The sequence below is a fragment of the Oenanthe melanoleuca genome, chromosome 3, assembly GCF_029582105.1.
Source record: "Oenanthe melanoleuca isolate GR-GAL-2019-014 chromosome 3, OMel1.0, whole genome shotgun sequence".
NCBI classification, from domain to species: domain Eukaryota; kingdom Metazoa; phylum Chordata; class Aves; order Passeriformes; family Muscicapidae; genus Oenanthe; species Oenanthe melanoleuca.
Window position 1 is genome coordinate 57,917,390 of NC_079336.1, and position 25,923 is coordinate 57,943,312.

Consider the following 25,923-nt stretch of genomic DNA (forward strand, 5'->3'; position numbering starts at 1 on the left):
GCAGTCCCTGACAAAAGGTGATAAATGCACTCAAGCAAAATCTAAAATTAATGTCAAAACTGATTCTGGTCCTTTTGGGTACTTAACCTGCAGCTGGTTTTGTGGATATTGTAAGACAATCTTCAAATAAATCAATCTTGCTTGCCTTGGATATAGGAGAGTAGGAGGAAAGAGCACAGGCAGGGCTCACAATGGCTGTAAAGAGAAGAGCAGGTGGAGGAGATGAAGTGTAAACTAAAACAGAGCAAAAGGGAGATAAGGCAAGAAGAGGCTCTGAAACTGAGGAGAGAAATGTGATGAAGTGGGGAGATGCTTTAAAAGAGGTAGTTAATTGGACATGATTTTTTTTAAAAGACTTTCCTCTAAATCCTTTTGCCTAGGCTGTGGACAAGAACCTATAACACAGTTTAAGGAAGGGAAAACTCTCTCTGCTTTAGATTCACTTTTGGTTTTATGTCCATATGAGATTAGGTGGGTGTGTTGTACTTCATCATACATTTCACTTCATCCTGTCAAAACAGAAATATCTCTGTTCAGTATCTACTTATAAGAGACAAAAGGCTAGAGTCTGTTTTGTTTGCTTGGTGATTTATATCTGATAATAGTGCCTTTTCTTGGACCCATCGAATATGCCCATCCTACTTGAGAAGCTACATTAGGACACAGTATCCTTTCCATAACAACGTTATTGTGTATGTGTGTATGAGGGTTTTATGGGGGAAAATAAAAGCTTGATTCTGACAGCTTTGTAGTTCAAACCAGCAGATTTGCTTTCATCTCTTTTGTAAGGCTTATGTTTGTGTTCATTTTTAGCATTGTTTTTGGAGAAAAAAACAAGAGTAAGTTCATCGTCAGCTGTGAAGACCAGAGGGAAGCAGCTGCCTGGTGCCTGATAGCTCAGTTCCATAGGAGGAGAGTTCTTTCCTCACTTGCAGCTCCTTAATATTATACCCATCATCTTGATAATGGTGGTGCTTCCATTAGACCCCAGAGAGCTTGTTAGACACCTGCTAATTCTCCTTGGCAGCATTAGAGATCTGAACACTCTCCTAAAATACTTCATTGAAAAGAAAGTGATCTTCAAATACCCAGATTAATAAATTTAATTTCACTGACTGTTGCAGTGCCTGGAAGCAATGAGCCTTTCATGACCCCTGGACAAATGCCTAACAGTGGAATACAAGATATGTATAACCAGAGTCCATCTGGAGCAATGTCCAACATGAGCATGAGCCAGCGACAGCAATTCTCTTATGGAAGTGGCTATGACAGGAGGTGAGTCAATCTTCAGGAAAAAGCAAAGCCCATTAGTGAAAATGATCCTCTCTCTTCCCTTTTCATTTTCCCATTCCACCTTGCAGAGAGCATAGCAGCCTACATTTCCTACAGCATCTTACTAAATCACTGGGAGTCAAACCACTGGTAATGACTGAGTCTAGCTGTTCACAGAAATTAATAAGGAGGAATTGTCATACCTTAGAAGTCACTCAGGCAGATCAGCTCCTGGGTGTCTTTGACAGCTGCCTTCAGCTGGCAGCTGGGCTGGGCTGTGATGGCATAAAGTAGCACTTGAGTTGGTCTCCTGGCCATGTTTTCACCTAAACAATTGCTGGTTAGCTTTTAATGAAAAGCGAAATGTACAGTCTAAATGTGTCTGATTTGTGGTCTGTGGGTGAATTGCCTTTGGAGAGTCTGGAGTCTGTTGTCAGAGCTGTAGCAGCATCAGTCTTGCAGTGTGTCCAACGAGATTCTCATAAGTTTGTCCTTCAGTGAAGTAAATGCAATAAACTTGGTCCTCTTTTGTTTATCTGGGGAAAGGTTTTGGAAAAAAAAGTGGTAAAATCACTGGTGTCTGAGCATTGATAGAGCAAGCAGAATGTTTTGGGAATGTTTAGATTGTATTAAGTGTTCTGGCAGATTTTACTGCTTTGGCCATGTTTCTGCTTTTACTTTCATTAGGCTGTGTACTTACCTTTCTTTTGTTTCCTGATGGTAAACAGAGTGGTGCAGTGTGGATCTTTAAAGTGTAAGGGCAGAGTAGTTTTCAGTCAGTAGTTTTAAGTAGTAGATGTGTCAAGTAAAACAAATATAATCATACTGTTCAATAGGTCACATTGCTGGGGATTTGGTAAGAGTAAGGGCTCCAGTGTGGAAGATGTTTAGTCAAGAGAATGTTTTCTTTAAGGGGTGGGATTTATTTTATTTTGTTGGCAATTTTGGAAAAGAAGTACTTTTTAAAGAATGAGGTTTCCTTTGTCACTTTTAGGTCGGATCATGGGCTGGGTCCTGAAGGCAGTATGGTGCCACCTGGGCAAAGCAACATGGTGCCTTCAAACAGTGACCCAAACATGTACCCTCCTAATTGTTACCCTGGCCAAAGGGGAACATGGATTTCTCTGTTTGTAATACCCACAGTAACCAGCTAACAAGCACTTAGCAACCTCTGTGAGGGCACGTAGGCAGAGCATGTGGCCTCTTGGTGTGCTACTTCTGTTTTGCTTTCTTGTTTAGGCTTCTACCATTGGTTCAGTTTCTTGCAGAGGAGCAGAGGCTTGTGTGAGTCAATTGACCTGTAGTAGTAGAATCAGAGATGTTAGAAAAGGAGTGTACATCCTGCCTTGTGTATCAGCTGCTTAGCACAGGACTAGAACATAGATTACAGGCCCAAGTTCTCCAGAACAGCATTAAATGGTACCACTTCTGAAGCTTCCACAATTTCACCTGGCTTGTGGTTATCCTATGACTAACAAACAACATTTAGAAAGTCTTCCTTATGTATAACATATGTGTACCTTTGATGAATTTTTTCTTACTGCATGTGCTCTTGGACAGCTACAGACAACTCCCCTCATTTACATTGTTCTTTTAACTGGCACTGGATAATTTCTCTCCATCTATGTCATAATTTTAGGAGATTCTGAATTTCTGTTTCTTTCTCTCTGGTCATGTCTTTTAAAAAAAAATATTTTTCTATGCTTTTGGAAAAATGAGGTCCCATTAGTTCTTTTAACATGTCAAGTTCCCCAGTTCTCTGTTTCTGTGACCCTCCCTGATACATTATTTCTGCAATTATCCTCTAATTGTTGATGTGTTCTCACTGGTAGTGTATAGAGAGGAATTACTGACCTATTAGCCTGAAATACAGTGTTATTTATCAGTCTTAATGTTTTCTAAGTACTTGATTTCAGCAACCTGAATTTCATTCAGATGTGCTAAAAATATTGGACTGTAGTCCTCCTCAGGGTCTTAAAGGCCACAGGTAAGTTTCCAAGTGCAACACAACTTTCTCTCTTACTGTGTATGCTTCATTATGTAGTTTTAATTTAAAATTACATGAACATTAGCAAAATTATGAGTACTGGTTTTACTCACTTTAAATTGATATATTCTTGAATAATCCAGAAAGTAGGTTGCTATTACGCTGGCATTCTAAAACACAAGAGTTTTTACCTGCAACCTTTGGGTGTACACCAGATACTTTCCCACCAAAGGCGGGCGCCCCATGTCTGCAGCTGCCTTTCTTTCCTCTTTGCTGACCATACCCTCTTCCCATTCCTGACTGCTCCCACCAAATCTCTCTGTTGTATCTTCATTTCTCCTTCTGTCTTCTATCTACTTTACCTCCTTCTTTCCACTACCAGTTCCAGCAGAGCTTACTACTTCAGGCTCAGGACCAGACTGTACCTTCACCTTGCTTCCAGATGGCAGATTGCTTCAAGGTGCAAGATTTTCAGAGGACTTTACTTTTCCTGGTGGCTTGAAAACTCCAGCAGTCTAAGTGTTGATTTGAATGCTTTATTTTAGGCATGAACCGTATGGGCAGCAGTATCCAGGACAAGGACCTCCCTCAGGACAGCCACCATATGGAGGACATCAACCTGGAATGTATCCACAGCAGCAGGTAGTAGAGGGGAAAATGGCTATGTTCATAACATTTATTTTTAAAAATTCACCCCAGGACTCTGTATACATTGAAAAATTAGTTTATACAGTGTATGTCTTTTGGCACAGAGGAGCACTGGATTTCTGGTCAAAGTCACAGCCTGTATGGATAAACAATGTATGTGCAGCTGTAGGAAAATGTGTTCATTGCACTGGAAGAATGTAAATTCTAACAGATGTTCTGTGGCTTTGGATGTGCATCAAGTGGTTGTCCCAAATTAATAACTAGCAGACTGGGAAAGTATAAAGCATAGACAAGTGAAGTGACAAATAGAAGTGAAGTAACAAGTGAAGGAACAAATAGAAAAGTGGCTTGGATGGCAGGTTCAAGGGCCTTGATTTAATATCATGCAGCCAAGTGAACCCAACAGAGAAATGGAACAAAATAAAATGAGCATCACTCTCAATTATTTTCAGTGCTGTGGTGGATCATATGAGATACCTTTCTTTAATATAGATCAGAGGGCATATTCCCACATGATGTCTCTATTAATAATATGGTACAAATATGTAAGAGAGAATGTTATTAGTGTTAAAAAAAATTAAAATTTGTACATTGCAATCTCCCCAGCTCTTACAACTCAAAAATACAAGTTATATTAATTAATAAGATTTTTTGTTACATGTATGATTAATACCTTATGAGCAAAATCCCACCTTAGAAGTCAATAGCAAAACTCCACTGACTTCAACAGGATCAGTTTCATTCTACGTGTTATTAATTCAGTTCTAGTCATACAGTACTTGAAGTTGGCTTCCAGAATAGAAAGCATTTCCGTATTATAAAAAAACTGAAATGTAAACTAGTTTTGAGCCAATTTTAGATAGTTCTTTTCAGTTTGGGATAGAGTTTTTCTAGGAAATTAGGGTCAGGGGTCGGGAGTGCTGTAGGGAGAAACCAAAAGAGATCTCAGATTGCACTGTACTAAAATCATACATAAATTTAAATTTACATAAATTTAGAATTTCTTGCTTATCTCTTTGGTTCATAACATCTCAAAAATGGCATAATCGAAAAACTATTTTGTTGTTTTTTATGACGAGCATATGCTAGCAGTCTAGGTGATTTAGTGGGGAAATTGCAAAGGTGTATAACAGAACAGTTCGTCATATTCCATGCTAACATTTGCAGGGAATATATTAACTACATATTCTTTTAAGCAAGGAGGCAGCTAAAATCTGTAAAAATATATTTGGCCCTGTCCTTAGTGCTGTTTATATATTTTGTACAATGACTCTTAAATGCGAAATGCATTAATGCAGAAAAGCAGTGGAGAATGAAGGACAAGGATCCTGACCAGCCTCCTTCATTTAGCTGGAGATTCTGTTGCCAGTAGCTTATTTACAATTTCCTAAATCTTACTCTGTAGTGGTACAGGAGGAATGTGAAAAATGACCCTTTCAAAGGCTTTATCTAACAACCCGAAGGCTGGGGAATGACCTGCAAAGGAGGTGATTAGAGCATGAACTCCTGGGGCTAATGGAACACTTGGGGCCAGGTTTTCCAATTCCTGTATGAATGCTTACATCCCAAGAGCTATTATGCAGCAGGTGGCCTGTGTTGGTGGCTTTTTGTCCTCTGTGAGGTCTCAGAATTCCACATCTCAGTGGAGAGACACAGTTGTGCAGTCTCAGTGTCCACAGAAGGAGGAGCTCAGGTGCATCCCTGTCCTCCGCACTGGGGACCATAGGGCACGTTGGCACTGCATGTACCAGGCTGCTGGAGTGCTTTTAAAAAGGCACATGTTCCGTTCCCAAGTGTCTGCTGTAAGCACTGAGTCACTGTGGCAAAACAAACACGACCCTTTTAGGTGTGGCTGCTGCCAAGTAATTTCTTAATGTATAAATTGGCCCCGAGGGTGGAATTTAGTACAGCAAGTAGTTCATGTAAGACTGGAAGCAGGTATTTCTCAGATAGCCAGAAAGCTCAATAGTAAGTTTTTAAAAACATATTTCCATACAATGCAGTAGTTGTGGTTTTATGTGTACCAAAGTTGGAAGATGATTTTATGAATCCCAGAGCTGTTTTAACTTTCCCATATTGAATACAGGGAGAATTTTATCTGATCTTAACTCTAGTACATTATTATACATTGTACAATGCTACTGAGTTTCCGGGGGAGCTGTAACTTTGAATTTGCCATAGATCATATATTCAAAAATCACCCATTTAATTCACATTTTTTGCTTCAGAGCACTCAGTGTGGTTTGAACTGTGGAACAAACTCCCACAGGAACTAAGGACCGCTGCAAACCTTATCACCTTCCCCTCAAGGAGCAACATGTATTTTTTTTTGTTCTGCCATCTTAAACAAATATATTCAAGCTTGTATGGTTTAAAAACCACTCAACTCTCCCTGAGGTAAAACAGCTTACCTCACACAACATTCCCCATTTGAGAGGGTGAGAAACAAAGAGGGAATAAACCATAGGTGGCAGCTGTTAGTTACATTGCTTAATTCATTACAGAACAGCAGGGTAAGAACCTGCATTAACTAGAACAGAACATTTGGACGTGACCATTTGCTGTAATAATCTTACAGTAAATTAAATGTGATTAGGATGATTTGGGAAGAGGACAGTTGCCCAAAGGAGGACCATGTTCCTGGGAATTACACAGAGTATCAAATGCAGCAAATTGTTTTCTCCTATTAATAAATTTACTGTCATATTGTAAGATCCAGTGTTTCAGACATGCATGCTTGCAGCATATCTTGTTACTTTAAGAGTTTATTCAGTGCTTGTCTCTTGAAAAGATCCACTGGGTGGTTTTGAATTTTTTTGAAGATTTTTCTTCTTAGTAGACTAAGCATAAAAAAGAAGTGAAAATACTTTAGTTGGTGAGAACTGTTGCCTTTTCATGCATTTCTGAAATGACCAGTGGAATTTAGTCTGACAGATGGGGAAGAAAAAGGAAAGGGAAAAAATTAGAGCAAGCATAAGAAAATTTAGCCCAAGGATAAGCTTCCTTTTAGTATTCAGTTATAGGCACAGCAAAACAGAGGCTTAAAAAGAAAGCACTGGATCAAGCCTAACCATAGCACTGTATGCCTGACTCTGGAGTCGGCACGATCCCTCTGGAACTAAGCGCCTTTGGCTTTTTGGATGAGCTTTCATCTAGTATGTTTGTATTGTGTGTGGAGTAAAGTGACACATCTTTCCAAAATTTTCTTTCAGAACTACAAGAGACACATGGATGGCATGTATGGGCCTCCAGCCAAACGCCACGAAGGGGATATGTATAACATGCAGTATGGCAACCAGCAGCAGGAAATGTATAACCAGTATGGCAACGCTTACACAGGGCCTGACAGGAGGCCCATGCAGGGACAGTACCCTTATCCATATAACAGGGAGAGGATGCAGGGCCCAGGACAGATGCAGCAGCATGGAATACCTCCCCAGATGATTGGTGGCCCCATGCAGTCATCATCCTCCAGTGAAGGTCCTCAGCAGAACATGTGGCCAACACGAAATGATATGCCTTACCCTTACCAGAACAGGCAAGGTCCAGGAGGCCCTGCACAGGCCCCTCCATATCCAGGGATGAATCGCACTGATGATATGATGGTACCTGACCAGAGGATAAACCACGAGAGTCAGTGGCCTTCTCATGTCAACCAACGGCAGCCTTCTTATATGTCATCCTCAGCCTCCATGCAGCCTATCACTAGACCTCCTCAGTCATCCTACCAGACACCACCCTCTATGCCAAACCACATTTCCAGAGCTCCAAGCCCAGCATCCTTCCAGCGCTCTTTGGAAAACCGGATGTCTCCAAGCAAGTCTCCTTTCCTGCCCTCCATGAAGATGCAAAAAGTTATTCCCACAGTTCCAGTGTCACAGGTCACAGGACCTCCACCCCAACCACCACCGATTAGGCGAGAGATTACCTTCCCCCCAGGCTCTGTAGAAGCATCCCAACCAGTCTTAAAACCAAGACGAAAGATTACCTCAAAAGATATTGGTAAGCATCAAAACTAAGCCTAATTGAAATTGTGAGGAAAGGGACATAGATTCTGTTTTGGTTTTTGGTTTTTTTTGGGTTTTTTTTTTTTTTTCACATCTTAAGACACTCTTGATAAATAGTGAACTTTGGTAACTATGATGTGATTTTCTTCAATAAAAATGTGATAACATGCATCAGTGAGGATGATAGGTAAAACTCATCCCAGACAATCTGACATGGAATGAAAGCAATATTTTATATGGAGACTTGAGGTCATCACAAATGTATTAAAAATGAAGCTTGCCTCAGATTTCAAAATGAGATGTGTTGAAAGGTCTTTTAGAATGTCTGTTAAATTACCAGTATAGCATTAAGCTTAGCAAAGCTTTCCATGTTTTTGTTCCATGGAAGCTCATGCTGTTCTGCTGTGTAGTTGTAGTCTCTGATTTCCTTGAATGGCCCATTTAATCATTCCATAGTACTTGTCCTGTTTGTTTCTCCCCCACTTTTTAAAAATATCCCCAAGCTTTTTCTTATCTTAAATTTTGGTTACATTGCATCCATTCAAGTTCTCATACTTCAGATTTCCACATTCCTGAATAGAGAATTCTACCTTTGCTTACTGATGAATTGGGTTAGTCAAGTTCTTTAAATTTGTATGATTATTTCAGGTTCAGCAGTGTCAGGAAGAATGGCCCTGCTAGGATATTCTGCAGCACTAAGGCTTAGCAGCAATTACAGAAAACTGAACAGAGCTAAGCAGTGAAAATAGGGTTTTAACCAGTAACCATTTAATTTAAATTTGCAACCTCAGAATATCACAGTTTACTCTTTCAGAACTCATTAACAGTCTCCAATGATGCACTAATACTGTTTTATTTCTCCCTCTTTCTTTCTCCAGTAACTCCTGAGGCCTGGAGAGTGATGATGTCTCTTAAATCTGGTCTTTTGGCTGAAAGTACCTGGGCGCTAGACACTATTAATATTCTTCTGTATGATGACAGCACTGTTGCTACTTTCAACCTCTCTCAGGTAGGTGGGGAAGCATTATGCTTCTTAACTTCCCAGGGAAAGAAAAGTGAAATAAGACTCCTACAAAAATGCTGCTGGCTTTTTCAATTTATTTTAATTAACATAAATTTTAATATTGAAAAACTTGCACTTGTTTATGATTGGTAACAGTGAGTAACGAGACAGATACAGGTCACATAGAGGAAATAAAGAAGCCTGAAAAAAAGAGATTTCTTGGAGAAAGGAGCACGTAGGAATACAAGAATTTTAGCAGTGCTAAAAGACTAATGTGTAAATTCGCACACAATAGCATAATCCCTCAAAACAGCAGTATGTTAGTAATCTTTCTTAATGTGTTTCTTTAAAGACTTTGCAAAACTATATTAAACTGATTTGAAGGCTGTTTTCGGTGACAGCTTGTCCTGTTCCATACTTCATGCGAGACTGTGGGATTTTATATAATTGCTTATTTTCTGTTTGGTTTCTTCTTCCAGTGAATTAATTTTTCACAGGAATAACAAATTGACAATTTAAAGGCTAAAATCCACTGTCTATCCGTAGGATGCAAGCAACACAGGATTTAACAGTGTGTGCCTTTGCTTCACTGCCTCCCAGCATTTTTCAGCTCTGCTCTAATCATTTGCCTGTTAGGTGGTAGTAATAGATGGCATGCTGATAATTCACATCATCTAAAATTTGTACAAATTAAATATTCAGTTTCTCTCCTCCATTCATTCCTTGGTTACTAATAGTGTAACTCATCATTTTTTAAATATAATGACTTTTTTTTTTTTAAATACAGACACAAATGGTACATTACATCCCACCTGACTTTAGAACTAGGGATATCTATAGCATGATTTATCTCAGGCAGAAGAAGAGATCTAAAATAGGTCAGATGAATCACACCCTAGAAATGGCCTGTGAAAGACCATTGATTATAAAAGGAATCAAGACAATTAGGTTAGGTGTGACACTAGTGTGGGTGTTTGAAGTTAAATGAGGTGAATCTTCTCTGAATTCTGTCAGAAACTGGGTTAATGCACCCTATGCAAATTGCACAGAATAGCAGACATATTGTAAATACCTATATTCTTTTGTTATGTTTGCTCTGGACTCTGTTTCCAATGGCAGCCAGGACCATATGATGCCTGGCAACTCCTGTTGTTCTGATAAGCACCAGTTCTTAGTTCTTTGAGAAGCTGGCAATCACAGGATAATATAGAATGGACAAAATGCTACATTTTACTGAAAAACCATTAGTCCACAATTAAAAAAAAAAAAAACCAAAACATTAAAAGCCAGATAATTGGGCTGAATGCATCATAACAACAAAGAATTTTTAATAATAAAGCCACTAAGTGTAAATTAATACCAAGTCCAACTACTGCCTTTCTGTAAGAAAGTGATTACAAGTTAATTAAGAAGATTAAACCTAAATGAGAACTGTTTCTGAAGGATGACTTACAGCACCAGGCTCCAATAACAATTTTTAACTACTGCCAGACAAAAAATTGATCTGTTCCAATAGAGATGAGATATTAATCTAGGATATCAGTACCTGGACCCTGAACTGCAGGTTCCTACATGACAGTTTGTTTTAGAGACAAAAGAGGAAAGGAAGAATTGCAAACTTTAGCTATCTAATAAAAGTACAAATCAGAAAAAATAGCCGAGTTAGGAACTTCAGTGCTCTGTACAAAAAATGAAGAGTAATAGGCACTTCCAAGGGTACAGAACAGCTAAGCCAGATGTCTGCTGTGGCTTAAAGGAGACGTTAATAAAGTTCTATACCTCTCATAGCTGTTACAGCTGAAGCAAACAGAGCTGTGATAGTTTCACATTATATACTGTTTGGACAGACTCTAGAAGAATTTCTTTTGATTAACTTCTGCCATGCAGGACCTAGCCACAAGTCCTCAGCAGGATGAGAGAAATAATCACACATGTATGCATCAGTGTTACTAATAAAATTTCTTGCAGACAAAAATATTTATGTGATTTTTATGTTCTTTCTTTCTTCTTCCCTCAGTTGTCTGGATTTCTTGAGCTTTTAGTAGAATATTTTAGAAAATGCCTGATTGACATTTTTGGAATCCTTATGGAATATGAAGTGGGAGATCCAGGCCACAAAGCACTTGATCACAAAGCAGCCAAGAAAGATGATAGTCAGTCCTTGGCAGAGGATACTGGAAAAGATGAGAATGACGAATGTATTGACTATTTTGATGAAGATGAGGAGGAGGGGGAGGATGAAAAGGTAGAAGGAGAGGAAAAGAGCGTTGTTTTTTCCACTCCTGGTGCCATTGCTGATCCAAGTGAGAGGCCAAAACAAGCTAGTAAATTTGACAAGCTGCCAATAAAGATTGTAAAGAAAAATAATCTATTTGTTGTTGACCGATCTGACAAACTTGGACGCGTTCAGGAATTTGATAGTGGACTTCTCCACTGGCAGCTTGGTGGTGGTGACACAACTGAGCATATCCAGACTCACTTTGAAAGCAAGATGGAGATTCCACCACGCAGGAAAGCCCCTCCTCCCTTGAACTCTCCAAGCAAAAAGAAGGACCTCGAGGGGAAAGGTGAATCTGAGGAGCAACAAGAAAAGAGCATAACAGCAACCATTGATGATGTCCTCTCAGCTCGGCCAGGAGCATTACCCGAAGACTCAAACTCTGGCTCCCAAACAGAAAGCAGTAAATTTCCCTTTGGGATCCATCAAGCCAAAAGCCACCGGAATATTAAACTGCTAGAGGATGAGCCAAGGAGCCGGGATGAGACTCCTCTATGCACCATAACTCACTGGCAAGACTCCTTGGCCAAGCGCTGCATCTGTGTGTCAAATATCGTCCGTAGCTTGTCTTTTGTGCCTGGCAACGACACCGAAATGTCCAAACATCCAGGCTTGGTGCTGATCTTGGGAAAGTTGATCCTTCTTCACCACGAGCATCCAGAAAGAAAGCGAGCGCCGCAGACTTACGAGAAAGAGGAAGAGGAGGACAAAGGGGTGGCCTGCAGCAAGGATGAGTGGTGGTGGGACTGCCTCGAGGTCTTGAGGGATAATACATTGGTCACATTAGCCAACATTTCTGGGCAGCTAGACTTGTCTGCTTACACAGAAAGCATCTGTTTGCCAATTTTGGATGGCTTGCTGCACTGGATGGTGTGCCCATCTGCAGAGGCACAGGATCCTTTTCCAACCGTGGGGCCCAACTCAGTTCTTTCGCCTCAGAGACTTGTGCTGGAGACCCTGTGTAAGCTCAGCATCCAGGACAATAATGTGGACCTTATCTTGGCCACCCCCCCGTTCAGCCGTCAGGAGAAACTCTACGCTACTTTAGTTAGGTACGTTGGGGACCGCAAAAACCCGGTCTGCCGAGAAATGTCCATGGCGCTCCTATCGAACCTTGCCCAGGGGGACACATTAGCAGCAAGGGCAATAGCTGTGCAGAAGGGAAGCATTGGAAACTTGATAAGCTTCCTGGAGGATGGGGTCACTATGGCCCAGTACCAGCAGAGCCAGCATAACCTCATGCACATGCAGCCTCCGCCTCTGGAGCCGCCTAGCGTAGACATGATGTGCAGGGCAGCCAAGGCCTTGCTGGCCATGGCGAGAGTGGACGAGAACCGCTCCGAGTTCCTTTTGCACGAGGGTCGTTTGCTGGATATCTCAATATCTGCTGTCCTGAACTCTCTGGTTGCATCTGTCATCTGTGATGTACTTTTTCAGATTGGGCAGTTATGACATAAGTGAGAAGCCAAGCATGTGTGAGAGGAGATTAGAGGGTCACATATAACTGGCTGTTTTCTGTTCTTGTTTATCCAATGTAGGAAGAAGGAAAAAAAAAGAATCTTTGCTCCTCTGCCCCATTCACTATTTACCAATTGGGAATTAAAGAAATTATTAATTTGAACAGTTATGAAATTAATATTTGCTGTCTATGTGTATAAGTACATCTTTTTATTTTATTTTTTTTAACCAAAGTTGCTGTCTAGTACATTCAAAGGTCACACTTTTTTTTTCCATAGATTATCCTTTTCAATGTTCTTTTCCATGTTTGTATTGCATATTTTTTGGGAAGCGAACTAGTGACTTTTTAAAAAAAATGTTATGGCAAACCATTGTATGATGGGAAAAAAATCTCACCACTTTGAAACAAAAAGGTGAAAAATAACCAACATACCAAGTTCCTGTGTGTTTTATTTTTTCAGATAAGGAAAAAATAAAAAAAAACTTGTATACCATCACCCAAAGCTCTGTGCAATAGAAGATTCTAGTGATGTAGGTATAGGGGATCAAGGAGGGTGTCAGTCAGTAGTCAAAATCCAAAACAATACTGATTTCTCCTCAGGAGAAATGGTTACATTAGGCTAGGAGCAAAACAAAACAAAATAAGTCAAGTTAAAAGATTTTTAAACAAAACCTGAAGTTAAACATCAGTTGCTTCCTCACAAGAACTGTCTTGTCTACATCTTTTTTTTTTTTTTTTTTTTTTTTTGACCTTCCACAATGACAGTTCTTCACAATTCCTTTAATCATTTTTTAAAATATTTTTTTATTGCCTAAGGGCCGTGATGTATATAGAAGTTGTACATGAAACATACCCTCATTTGTTTTTTTTTTTAGTACAAAGTTTTTAGTTTCTTTTTCATGATGTGGTATCTACAAAGTGATAGTAGAATTTTTTTTTTCTTTCATTTGGGCCATATCTCCAAAAAATAATAAAAAAAAAAAGAAAAAAGAAAAAACCCAACACAGAAAACCAACAACTGAGGGTAATGTACAAGTTTCTGTATGTATAAAGTCATGCTCTATTTCGGGAGAGCAGCCGATCACAATTTGCTTTATAAATCAAGGTGTGGAAATGGTTACGTATGGATTGATTTAAGAAAATGGTTACCAGTCTACAGACAAAAAATATATACAGGAAAAAAAAAGGAAGAAACACAACTTCAAAGATTTTTCAGTGACAAGAATCTGCATTTGTATTTCAAGATAATGTAGTTAAAAAAGAAAAAACTTGATGTAAATTCCTCCTTTTCCTCTGGCTTAATGAATTTCATTTATTCAGTATAAAATCTTTATATGTTCCACATGTTAAGAATAAATGTACATTAAATCTTGTTAAGCACTGTGATGGGTGTTCTTGAATAGTGTTCTAGTTACAGTGTGGGATATCGGAAAGCAAACTAATTACAAGAAAGAGCAATAATGATTATTCTCTTTCCCCTACTTTATTATTATGACCTTCAAAAATATTATGCTATTGTATTGCAGCAACTTGCTCTTCTTTTAGAAAAGCCTTCTCACATCTCAGAGAAGTGTTCTTAATGATTATATATAAAACCATGAAGCCTCAAAGGGGAAGACATGGCTGACAAGTGACAGTTCTGACTATGCAGGTACCCAGTCTCCATGCTGTGTCTGGGGGACTGAAGGCGGATGTTAGAAAAAGTGACGATAGATTTTGTTAAAGCAATAACCAACTGGAAGAAATCTGTATTCACTACCTGTAATTCTCTCTGTTGGTTAAAGGTGCAAATACCCCAGTGATGTGGGTATTTAGAATAAACACCCACCCACTTCTCGATACTGTATGTGTCATTGCATACTTACGTGGCCTCTCATGCTGGGAGTCCCCGTTAAAGTGGCTCAAGCTTTAATAGAGCTCATCCATCGTTATAATTGGTGGGAGATGGCCATTTCCCTTTCAGGAATTATCTGGTTTCAGATACATCCACACTCACCTGGTGCTGCCTTGTTGCTGAGTATTGTTCAAGCACTAATTTTTGCTATTTTATCTTGGATCATTGACTTTGTTAGTGTGATCATAAAAAGCTAATAATAATCAATTTCCCTGGAATTGCCACATAATTACACTGTTAGTGGATATCCTCCTCCCCTCTCCAATAACAATATGGAGGTACTTGAAAATTACAACCCCCTTTGGCATACTGCCCATTTTGTTCATATAGATTGCTATAACGTTAATATATGTAAGAGAATTTTAGAGACAGGTAAAGTACATACAATTATAAGCCAAGTTTGAAGCGTGCCTCCCTAGTGTCACGAGAAATAATTTCTGCTTCTGGCTTCTCTTACTCAGTAATCTCTCTACTCCTACATCATCTGCTGCAGTGGTCTGTCTTCCCCTTGCATATCACTGCTTTTAATAATGTCAGGTGAATTATAACCCACTTGTAACTCTTCATCACAGAAGGAGGCATATTTCCGGGATGATTTTTACAGCTTATTGCTGGGCAGTGTTAAAGTAGAATGCCCCACTAAACTTATTTCTTACTAATATTTTACTGCTTGATACCACCCCAAGGATACAAGCAAGCTGTTAAATAAACTCTCTGCTGAGTGCTATGCACCTCTTTCTGGTCAAGGACAGCAAAGGACATCTATTCTCTTCCCTCTTCAGCATTCAGACCCAGAGTCCTCTGGGGAAAACTACACCTGTGGCAAACCACTCTCAGCTGTCAGAAGCAGCACATTAATGCTCCTGAGGCCTGCTCCAAGCCTGCTTAAACAACATGGGGGAAAAAAACACCCAGCCAGCCACATAATGCCCATGTGTACGTGACATTTCCTGACATTTTTCCAGCTGGGCCAAGAACTAGCCGAGGAAACACAACAGTGAAAGGAAAAGGTTAACAGTACGGACTCTGCCTGAACATGGTGTTTTCTGTTACAGTAAGAGCAAACAATCTAAATCACTGATTAATATTACATCACATTTATCAGAAAAAAAGGTGACACATAAGAGCTCTGATTCCGTCTCTTGTCTTTGTATGATTTCATCTTTCCCACAATGTTCTCTTAAGCCTTTGGAGACGACCTGATCATGAGACCAGTGCACTTAGCATGTTCTGACTGAGTCTTGACCAAGCTTGAGCTTCTCTTGTTCTTACAAGAGATATTTAGGGTTTCAGTTTAGGAAGCAAATTCTACATTTTTATGCAGATATGTTCACTGTGATAAAGCTCAGAATAGTACTAACAGGATGGACTATTTGAGTTATTTAAGGGAAATCAGCCAGTTAGTATTTGAAGCAATAATCAGCCGCAAATACTTGACTAATTAACTGTATATATGTATATAAACCTACCTGGTTCTTTGGCAGACCCAAGCAATTAATTCCTTGCAGGATGAAAGAGCATCAATGTATCTTTACTGTCCTTTAGAATCACTTCAGGAATTAAATGCCCATCCCCCTTGACAGGGAAAAACGGTTTTGTTTCTTGTTGTCATAACTTCCTACACTATTCTTTTAGAAAACCCACAAAACAAAAACCGAGACATGAAAATACCCTACTCAGAAACTCCGTGTTTTCAACTACCCAGAATGAATGATGGAAAAGAAAAATTCCTGTGTTCAGAAGCCTGTGCACTGTCTCTTCCATGTTATTTTACTGTTTCACACCACAGTCTGTGCCATCACCACCACAAGACCATTACCTTTTGGCATAAATGCATCTAGAAGAAAAATTTACTTAATTAGAGGACTACTGTAGGAAAAGCATACGCATGTGTTACATGTTAATGATTCCTATACAACACTTTTAGAGTGCAATGCAGGCTACACCTTATTTTACAAATAGTATGAAAATACCTCTTAGTAATAAAGAGGTGTAACTGAAAAAAAATTACCATCATCTCCACTGTTCTTCCCCATAGAAGAGAGAGGATTGTAAGCATTCATATAGTCCAGGGGCTCAAGCCAACTTGAAACTGTGCTGAAGTGGCACACAGTGAGTTCACCTTTCAAGAAACTGTGAGTAGGTTCCTTACTCTGCAGGCAGTAGTGCTGATGTACCTAAGAAATAATACAGACCTGTTGGCCAAACACTAATAACACTACCACAGAAGTCAGTCTTTTTGGACTTTTAACTAAGAGCGTTCTGAAATTTTGAGTCAGAGTACTCCAGAGAAAGATGATTTCTATTGCCTTTGGCCCAGGATTACCAAATATGTGGAAACCATGCTCACAGAAAAAAACACAAAGCAGTCCCTGATGCAAAAAGTTGATTTTCCAAGTCATGAACAAGTAACTGCATGTGGAAAAAGAGGAGAAAATATAAACAAAAGCAACAGTAAGCTGAAAAGAGAGGTACTGCTCTTGTAGAAAAGTGGAATTCAGAGATCTAGGTGCTCCCTATTTGTTTTCTCATGAAATCTTGCTGATCCCCATGGCAAATTCCTTTCTATCCATCCCTCATAAAGATTATTTTAACAATCACTGGGTTCGAAGAAATGGGAGAGGAAAATTAAGGGTGAAAAAAAAAAAAAAAAGTGTGAAAAGGTATGGTCATTTGGAGAAAGGCAGAACACAAAGTGGAAAGATAAGCTTCCTATGTCCCTTACTCGATTTTTATATTTATGTCATTCCAAAGAGACAATTAAACCAAGCTAGGGGAAATTGGCATTTTATTAGTGACTGGTATAAATACAATGGAAGTAAAAAAAATCTTTTTAGTGGGAGCAAGGGAAGGAAAGTATGAGCCTCCAAGTGTAGAGGCTGGTAAATTCAAGTTTTTCTTAATTGCATTTACCTTTCAAATCCTCAAGACAGTGGGAATGGGGAAGCATTAACACTGTCTGCATTGTTAAATCCACCCTCAGCTGTTTATTTATGCACTGTCAGAAATGGTTTGCAAAGTCTGGCCATCCTTTCCGTGAGTGTCAGTAGCTGCGGATACAGGAGACAGCTGTTCTGGACTGCATACCAAATACAGCCTGTCATGTGCCTAAACTACTCATTTTGTGCTTCTAATTACTAATTCTAAAATGCATTTCATTGCAATGCTGTTGTACAGTATAAAAAAGGGTAGGTTTACACTTCACATTTGTTTTAACTAGTATAAACTAATAAAGTAGGAAGATCTTCATCTGATGCCCTCAACAGAGCTGCATCTTCCTCTGTATTTGTTAATTTACTTGTTCTGTCATTAGTTAGTATATATTGCATTTCCATTAATTAAGCATGGTTATTTACATTGAAAGGGTGATGCAGCAGAATTGCCTAACTAGCAGAGCAAATCCCTAATGACTAGGGCATCTCTACAATGTTTATTCAGGTCTGCAAAGAGACTCCTGAAGGACAAACATTCTGACTTTTGCTCCACTACAGAGCATTTTTAAAAGGCGAGTTGATGTATTATCATGCTAGAAGAAAGATGTGTTTACCTAACATGAAAAATACATGCTAGATAAAGGTTCTATATTCCATGATGCAATTCTACTTTACATGTATTAATTTACTTACCAGTTTTACATATGTATCTGTAACTGAGAAGAAAAACAACTAAATCATGTTTTACCATCGAATTATAACACAAAATTGCAAAGTCAGCTATTAAACTTCTTTCCCTCTAAGAGAATTTGGAAAGAAACAATGTTCCACTGAATATACCAGTGAAGCTTACAGTAGACTCCCTCAAGAAGATTCTTTTTTTGTTTTTTAATACAGAAGATGAGGCTCTGTACATAGTGAAACATGAAAACTGAGAAAAACTGCGATTTAAGCATAAAGCTTCATCTGCAGAGCTACCACTATGCATTTCATATTCAGTTAAGGAAGACAGACTTGTAACAAGTTATTTATTATCAATATTCTGAGTCCACCTAAAAAAGAAAAGTGTATTTCCATCCATTTTGTACAGTCATCCATGTTCCACTGGCATGTGTCTCACAGTGCAGAAGTTGTTCTCTTTTTTTCCTTTTTTCTTCCTAATACTTCCTAAATCTCTCAGGTTGCTTCCTTCTTTTCCCCTATACATTAGTACCAAATAGAGAGTCTGATTATTTAAATAACTGAATAGCCTGGGGTTTAGTCTGTTATTGATATCTTCTAGTATACAGAGGGATTTCTTCATTGTGCTGAATTAAGTCACCAGTTCTTGAGACAGTAGCATCTCCCAAAGGTTCTTATGCTGCAGGGAAAAGTGACTACAATGGCTCCCAGTCTTAATAGTGCAGTGGTGGTCGAGATCTGCCAAGGACAGGTAAAGACAAGAAAGGAGCCTCAAGTTACACATTTGACATCCTACACCTTCAAAAGATGGCCATGTTACTTACAGTAAACATAAATAACCAACCTTTCCAGTCAGCTACTATGGCTTCCTCAGCTTTACCAGTACATAGGATCTTTTGAGTAAAGAGAGTTTGCTTTAAATACCAATAAGGCTGCCCATTCAAAACCACTTAGATGTATGACCAATGTACCCTGTGAAAATAATATATGGCCTCCATAACATCAGCTCATTCAGTACCTCAAGTGGCTCATGCATTTTTATCAGCCTAGAACATGTCAACATTCCACAACATGTATATCTTGTCTAGGAAAGCATGACTAGTATAGTATAAAGAAGAAAATAGAGCAGTGTGTACAGATCATGTCATTTAAACAGCTTATTTTAAGCAGGAGACTTTTAATCCAATTTCATTCGTTTGTTTTATCTCCAGCTGGAGCTGTGTATGTTCTCTGGCTGTGGCCTTACCTGAGGAGGTTACCATTCCCACCTGCACCTCCTAGAAGTTACTAGCTCCCTGCAAATACAGCTCTAGAGTACTGTTTCTAACCTAGCCCAGGCTGGATTAAGCTCTTAATGCATTGAGATGTTAGATTTGCTCGGTTTTCCACCCAGAGCACTCTGACAGCTGCTATGGCCATGACCTCACAGAGATATTCACCTGTTATACTGCAGACAAGTATTTGTTGCTGGCTTCAAGCTCTCCAGGAGCCAGTAGATTTGATTTACCTCCCAGAGCATCTCAAAGCATAGTGTATGGGAGAACTAGCATGCACTGGACCTTCAGCCTGATCTCACAAAAAGCAGCACATTTTCTTGACCTAGGTACAGGCAGAGGATGTAGTGCTGGAGTGATAAACTCCAGCTGAAAGGGTACTACAAAATATACTGATAAATCATTTCCCAAAGACATTTAAATGCTCTTGAATTACTCTAATAGGTATATATACTCTAATCTGCACTTTTTGCTTAGTTTTTAATGTCTGGAACTTCTATTTATGATATAATACATTCTACTACAAGAACACAAAAAAGGCTTCTCATTTCACTTTTGTCGTGTATAGGGGGAGAGCCAACAAGTGGCCAGTCCATCACAAAGGCATCGCATCACCCAAAGGCCATGGATACAGTTTTGGGCACCAGTGCCATCCTTTAACAGGCAGGAAAGGAAGCCAACAAGCCTTCATTTTTATGAATTTGACATTTCCATCACCAGTGCTCATTTGCCTTGGAACAGAAAGTGGTTGTGGGAGAGAGGGTTGTTCCAACATTTTTTTTTTTTCATTTTTAAATATTTAGTAGTCAGTTCAATGGGAAATGATGATACATGAAGAAAAAATCCCTAGAACTCCTCCCAGTCTGACACACTGAAACTCATTCTCTGTGGGACTGAGATCCTTTTGGCTCTGCTCTCATAGAATGGTTTGGGTTGGAAGGAACATTAAAGATCATCTAGTTCCAACCCACTGCCATGGTCAGGGATACCTCCCACTAAACCAGACTGCTCAAAGCCTCATCCAGCCTGGCCTGGAGCCCTTTCAGTCATGGGGCACACACAGCTTCTCTGGGCAGCCTGTTCTACTGCCTCGCCATCTTCACAGTAAAGAACTTCTTCCTTATATCTAATCTGAACCTGCTCTCTTTTAGCTTAAAGCAATTAGCCCCATCCTATCACTAAAAACCCTCATAAATATCTCCCATGCTATCACTATACATCCTCCAAAAAACTCTCTCTCCAGCTCTCTTGCACCAGTCTCTGGTCCCCTTTAGGTACTGGAAGGCTTCTATAAGGTCTCCCCAGAGCTTTTTCTTCTCCTGGCTAAACAGTGCCAGCTCTGCACAGGAGAGATACTCCAGCCCTCTGACCATCTTTGGACTCCTTTGGACTCGCCCCAACAGGTCCGTGCCTTTCCTGTGCTGGGAACCACAGAGCTGGATGCAGTATGGCAGGAAGGCTCTCACCAGGGAGGAGAGGAGAGGGACAATCACCTCTCTCAACTTGCGGGACACTCTCCACCCTCCTCCTGCGCCACACCTGCGCCTCGTGTTCCGCTGCTTTCCCTCCCACACACTCCCGCAGCTGGGCAGGAGCCGTCCCAGCAGCGCCGGTATCCCCGCCCCGCTATGCTCCCTGCGGGCCCCCACACCGGCCCAGGCAGCCCCAGCCCCACTGGGATCCCTGAGGGCACCCCTGGCCCAGGCAGCCCCAGGCCCCACTGGGATCCCTGAGGGCCCCCACACCGGCCCAGGCAGCCCCAGGTCCCATTGGGATCCCTGAGGGCACCCCTGGCCCAGGCAGCCCCAGGCCCCATTGGGATCCCTGAGGGCACCCCTGGCCCAGGCAGCCCCAGGCCCCACTGGGATCCCTGAGGGCTCCCCTGGCCCAGGCAGCCCCAGGCCCCACTGAGATCCCTGAGGGCCCCCACACCGGCCCAGGCAGCCCCAGTCCCATTGGGATCCCTGAGGGCTCCCCCAGCCCGGGCAGCCCCAGGCCCCACTGGGATCCCTGAGGGCACCCCTGGCCCAGGCAGCCCCAGGCCCCACTGAGATCCTTGAGGGCTCCCCCGGCCCAGGCAGCCCCGGCCCCCGGGCAGCGGCTGCGGCCTCACAGGTTCGCGGGGGAGCGCCCGGCGTGGCCGAGCTGCCCTCCCAGCGCAGCCTCTCTGCACTCAGGGCAGCATTCCACTTCCAGAATGCTTCCGCTGCTTTCGGCAGCACAGGGAAGCACATGGAAACAGTGGTTTCCCCCCCGCCTGCCCTTCCAGCTGCAAATACATCATTCAACTACCATGAGCTTTGACTTCTTGTTTAAAATGGTGCTTGGGTTTAATGCTTTTTCAATACTTGTCATTTGAGATCAATTTATAAAACACTTTACAGGTACTGTTTAAACTAACTTTAATTCCAAGCCTTAGCAGAACCAGTACTTATCAAGTTGCCGCAATCCATCCCAGTCCATTGGAAAAGGGGAGCAGGAGCAGACTCCTCCCCTGCGGCCACCCCGAGCCCCCCGAGGTGACAACCAGCTCCTGGGGACCCTCCAGCACCCACCCTGCCACCAAGTGCCACTGCGTCCCCTCGCACGCCACCGCTGATCAGCCCTTGTGCGCCTTCTGATCGATGTCACCAGCTGAACACCAACCGTGAGTTCCCAAAAATTCAATCTGACTTTATGTGGTTTTTATTTCCTGGCTCTGAGAAGAGAAATCAAGTAAATTTTTTTTGATGCACCCAAAATCACAGAATGACAATATTGTCTAGTTTGGAAGGGACCTTAAAGGTCATTTAGTTCCAAATGTCCTGCCAGAGACAGGGACACTTTCCCCTAGACCATGTTGTTCAAAGCCCCATCCAACCTGGCCTGGAACACTTCCACAAATGAGGCATCTACAACTTCTCAGGGTAACCTGTTCCAGTGCCTCACCACCTTCTCAGGAAAGAATTTCTCCCTAATATCTAATCTAAACCTGCCTTTTTTCAGTTTGAAGCCATTCCCCCTGTTCTCTCCCTACATGCCATTCTAAAAAGCCTCTCTCCATGTTTCTTGTAGACCAGAGAAGTGGATATAAAAGCACACACACACATAGATATAATTTGGTTTTTTATTTTCACAAGGATGTGTTTCTATGAGAGCTCTATTTATGAGTACCGCTTTTGTCATCAGTTTTTGGGAACCCAGCAATTAGCATACTATATCAAACTTAAGCGCATACAGATCAGCTTGTTCTAATTAAAAAAAAAAAAATCTTTCAGCTCATATTGAAAGAAATATGAGTAGTAGTCATTCACTGAAAGAACCACTTTATCATTGTTAAGCTATTAAAAAATTGCAGTCCTTGCCTCATGTTTACAAGCATCTAGTAATATGCAGTATTTTAAGACCCTTCAGTGGCATGGTAATATATTAGAAACATACCTCTTCATTTTAACAGAAAAAGAAGTTGAAAAAATGCCTTTTGTTCCAAAATTTGTTGGCTGATAAAGAAAAAGTAGCTGGTACCATTTATTATGCAATACTCAAGATCAAACTGATTTTGTTATAGTCAATTATGAAAAATGCAAGCAGAACAATCATTTAAGCATAAATTTTCATTTTCTAATTAGTTTGTAGGCAGTGGTACTTACTACTGTTGGTATCAGCATTATCACCTGTAAATAAGTGAAAGTTAAAAACACATGGTATTATTATATCTTCACATTTTTTGAAGAATCTTTGTGAAAGTTTTTTTATAATCAAATAAATAATAACCCACCCTTCCATTAACTATATAGCTACAAAGTGTTGCAATATTTTGATATTTCTGTGGTTTGAGGCATCTGGTAGCTGCAGACAAAGATATCAATAACATTTTGTGTTTTATTTTTTTATTAGGAAGAAAACAACATAATCGTAGCAACATATAACAGGTGAAATAATATAAATATTCTGAGTAAATAGATTAAAACTGCCTCATACAACAAATGCCTCTGTAAGACTTGGATCATTCAGACTTTCCATCCAGATTTCTTTCTCAACAACTTATGAGAGAGATCACGAACTAGTTTGGGTCTGTCTTTATAACTCTCACTGCAATTCTGCTTAGATGTTTCCTTCCAACCAGTAAATCAATCAGTAAATTCAAGTGGTTTGTGCTGAATGTTTCCCATAGTAAAAATACATTTGAAAGCAGTTGTTTTGTTTTGGCTTTTTCTTTCTGAAACTTCTCAATTGAAGTGGAAGTTCAGTCCCCAATTGAGAAAACACAAAATTTAATCCAAATAAAGAAGTGTGTTGACTAGCTGTCAGCAGGGATAGAAATAACAGAAGGGGATGAAGGACAGCATACTGGAGAAGCTTGCCAAATCTCCCTGCCATTGGTACTCTCTAAACAATGATAAATGTTACTTGAAGCAAAGGAAAGGCAAACAATCCTTACAATGCTCTCAGTAGAACTAAGCACGCTATTGCCAAGGTATCCACATTTTTCTAGGATTTTCTCATGAGCTGTGTGAATGTTACAAGTCACAGTAGCATAAAAGTAGGTAACCAGCCATACCTTTGCTTTACCTAGTTACAGCTTTAGGGAATTCAGAGCTCTATATTTCCCTGCTGGCAAAAGCTCTTTGTCTTGCTGACACATTAACTCAGTTCTGGTCTACCATGTATTTTAGTTGAGATGGCAACATTCATACAGCCTTGAAATCAATTCATAGCCTCTGATTCAACTGAATCCATGCTAAAATGTGTAACATGCCATTACAATGCTTCTGATTCGCTGCTGCCTTTTAGGTAGTCTGGAGGAATTCACCTTGACAGCCAAAAGTTGCACAGAAACCTCTGTTTCCCTGCTGCCCACGCTGGCCTGGAAGCTGCTGGGAGAGCTGGCTTTCTCCAAGGCTGTAAGGTGGGACAGGGTCCAGCACAGCTGTGAGACTGAATGCAGGCAGGTGTCCATTAGCAGAAAAAATTGCTCCTGAAGGAACTGGAAGTATCAGCCAGAACCTCTGGCAGCACAGGAGAGCATGGAAAACAGATGGAGTGAGGGCAGTGGTGTTCATGCTTTTTCTGCACTGCTTATCTCCTCAAAGGTCTTGTCCCACAAAGGCCATGGGGACATGGGAGAGATGCTTGCTAACACGTTTCTAAAAAAATCTCTTTCACCTGGCTCAGTCAGTTTTTTTGAAAGGTTAGCCTGACTAATCTGAATTAAACTTCTTCCTCAGAAAATGTGTGATGCTAAAGAAATATAAATGACTTGGAGGTACAGAATGGGGCATGGAAATGATGAAGATTATAGAAGTTACATTGTGATAGGTTGCTGCTGATTTTAAAGCCACCTTAGGACATTGTAAATACATGCTAAAGTAATGTAATACTAAGCTGAACTTAAGCATATCTTTAGAGTTCAAAATATCCTTAAAGGACTTTTGTATCTCACAGAAATGTAATAAAAAACCAAAAAATTGGCTAACATTTTTGCACCAGCCTCCTGCCCACAGGTAACAACCATGGCCACTCCAATGCCTCTAAATACCTCAGCTTTAGAAAGTACTTTCCTATTTTCTGAAGCTCATTTTAAATGATGCAACATAATGAAATAGCAAAGTCATATCAGTATGGGGGTTTTCTACGGGTTTTTTTATGTCTGTTTCTACCCTTTCTGCAGACTCTTTAGAGAAATTGTATCAAAGGTGTAGAAAGCAGCACCCAGTCTGGAATACTTGCTGCTGGCTTTTTAATTCTGTCTTATTTTTCATTGAAATTCAAGCAAACAGAGCCTTCATTTGATAGGATACTTACCATACAAAATAATACTAAAATGAAGGGGGAGAAATCCTTTGAACCTCAACAGAGAGGTGAGAAGTTGACATTATTTTTGTCTTTTGTTTGAAAAAAAATCTCCTTAAAAAGAGAAAGGAACGTCAAAGGGAGCTTCAGTCCAATAGGCTTTTTGGTTTTTTTTAACAACATAAAAATTAAGTTTTCAAACTCTTTTTGGTCTCATCTGAGTAATACATTACATTTTTTTAATGACTAAATGTATAAATAATAAACATTTTGTAAATCTTCATCTGAAATAGTGCTATTGAGGGAAACTCTTTGAAGTGCAGACAATTCCCCTCATGGTCTCCTCCCCCCAAATCCTCTTCAGATCTTGCAGAACACTTTGCTGATTCCCCAGAGGCACTTTTGGTCCATTGAAGATTCTAGTTAAAGTAAAGAAAGATGTTTAAATCTTTTAACTGAGTTTTTGGGATAGCACTAAATTAAAAGTGTACATCTTTCAGTTTCCCAGACCTTTTCTGCTTCCTTATTTAAGCTTCACAGTTCAGTTCACAGAAGAACTATTCATATTTCATATCTCAGCTGAGAATCTCTTTCCCTTATTTGGTTTTTAGTTCTCAGGCAAGTGGAAGAGACAGATGCTATGAGCAGAGTGTATGTGTCTGTATTGTTTGTGAAAAACAGCCTGAGGCAAGGCATTCAAGCCTGCCTGGAAGGT

At 40.2% G+C, this 25,923-nt stretch overlaps 1 protein-coding gene and 1 long non-coding RNA gene across 7 annotated transcripts in view; one reads left to right on the plus strand and one right to left on the minus strand.

Moving 5' to 3' along the window:
• ARID1B (AT-rich interaction domain 1B) overlaps nt 1-14,040 on the plus strand; it is a 323,079-nt gene extending 309,039 nt beyond the window's left edge. For all 6 annotated transcript variants that reach the window (XM_056486539.1, XM_056486541.1, XM_056486543.1 and 3 more), the window contains 5 exons: nt 1,125-1,275; nt 3,805-3,901; nt 7,120-7,909; nt 8,793-8,923; nt 10,935-14,040. In XM_056486539.1, coding sequence (XP_056342514.1) covers nt 1,125-1,275; nt 3,805-3,901; nt 7,120-7,909; nt 8,793-8,923; nt 10,935-12,647 — 2,882 coding nt within the window. In that variant the 3' untranslated portion in view covers nt 12,648-14,040. The remainder of the gene's footprint in view (nt 1-1,124; nt 1,276-3,804; nt 3,902-7,119; nt 7,910-8,792; nt 8,924-10,934) is intronic.
• Nucleotides 14,041-18,542: 4,502 nt separating this feature from the next.
• LOC130251308 (uncharacterized) overlaps nt 18,543-25,923 on the minus strand; it is a 30,117-nt gene continuing 22,736 nt past the window's right edge. The window contains exons 3-4 of the long non-coding RNA XR_008840129.1: nt 24,229-24,317; nt 18,543-18,900 (exon numbers count right to left, since the gene is read on the minus strand). This is a non-coding gene — a long non-coding RNA (uncharacterized LOC130251308). The remainder of the gene's footprint in view (nt 18,901-24,228; nt 24,318-25,923) is intronic.